The 940-nt window shown below is 36.6% G+C and overlaps 1 protein-coding gene across 1 annotated transcript; it reads left to right on the forward strand.

Annotated features, from left to right (window-relative positions):
- Positions 1–48: 48 nt before the first annotated feature.
- Tsp_15972 (glutaredoxin) lies at positions 49–503 on the forward strand. Its single transcript, XM_003367521.1, has 3 exons — positions 49–134; positions 166–292; positions 351–503. Exons 1-3 carry the CDS (start codon positions 49–51, stop codon positions 501–503), a joined length of 366 nt encoding a protein of 121 aa, XP_003367569.1.
- The last annotated feature ends 437 nt before the right edge of the window (positions 504–940 follow it).

Below are 940 nucleotides of genomic sequence, written 5' to 3' on the forward strand. Positions count from 1 at the left end.
TTAAAATTTGCACCAGTTACCCAATTTCAGGGGGTTCTATGTTATAAAATGGGGTCACTGTTTGCTTATTCCCTGCGGCCAAAGGGGCCGTTGTTTACCCCTCGTTTTGTCTTGATAAAAGCTCTTCTTGGGGGGTATTTGGGCAAACTTCCTTCCATATTCCAGGGAGGGGGGGAAATTGTTCATTGGTCAATTTCCCCCGAGGATCGGAAGGGGGTTATCCAACGGGGCCCAAGGGCCGGCGGGAAAAAACATGAAAGATGCTTTGGAAGAACTGACAGGCGCCAGATCGGTAAAACATTAAAATTTCCTCAGATTATATTCTTAAACTTGGAAAATTTGTCTCCTAGGTACCCCGAGTTTTTATTGATGGAAAGTTCATCGGAGGGGCTGATGATACAAAACGACTTCATGAAAATGGAGAGCTGAGTCAGATGCTAGAAAATCTTCACCTCATTAAGCCGACAGCTCATGCAAACAAAGTACACACTACGACCAGTTGAAACTTACTGTGCTTTGCTGACTATACTCACTCACCAACCATTCAGCTTATCTAATTTTCTCTTCTCACCGATGTACTGATTGATGGTCATGAGAAAAGCAAACTGTTTCCTTAGAAAATGCTACAAAATTATTACAAAATTAATCCGTTTTTATAAATTAAAATATACTACTTACATGTAAAATCATTTTGTATACAGTATATATACAAATACACTCATGTATGTATGGTTTATCTATTTGTAAGAAGTAAGTGAAATAAATGTTCATAAATTTTGAACTTCATCGAATTGAATGATTAATTGAATTTCATTTACCAAAAAAGCAGCAATATTTGCTTGAAAAAGACAACAAATTTCAAGCATAAAATACCAACTCAATTCCAATTTACTTCAACCTAAGAAACAGCATCAGTATTATTAATGTTTCAGTTTAGTTT

The sequence above is a fragment of the Trichinella spiralis genome, assembly GCF_000181795.1.
Source record: "Trichinella spiralis strain ISS 195 chromosome Unknown Scfld4133, whole genome shotgun sequence".
In the NCBI taxonomy this organism is placed as follows: domain Eukaryota; kingdom Metazoa; phylum Nematoda; class Enoplea; order Trichinellida; family Trichinellidae; genus Trichinella; species Trichinella spiralis.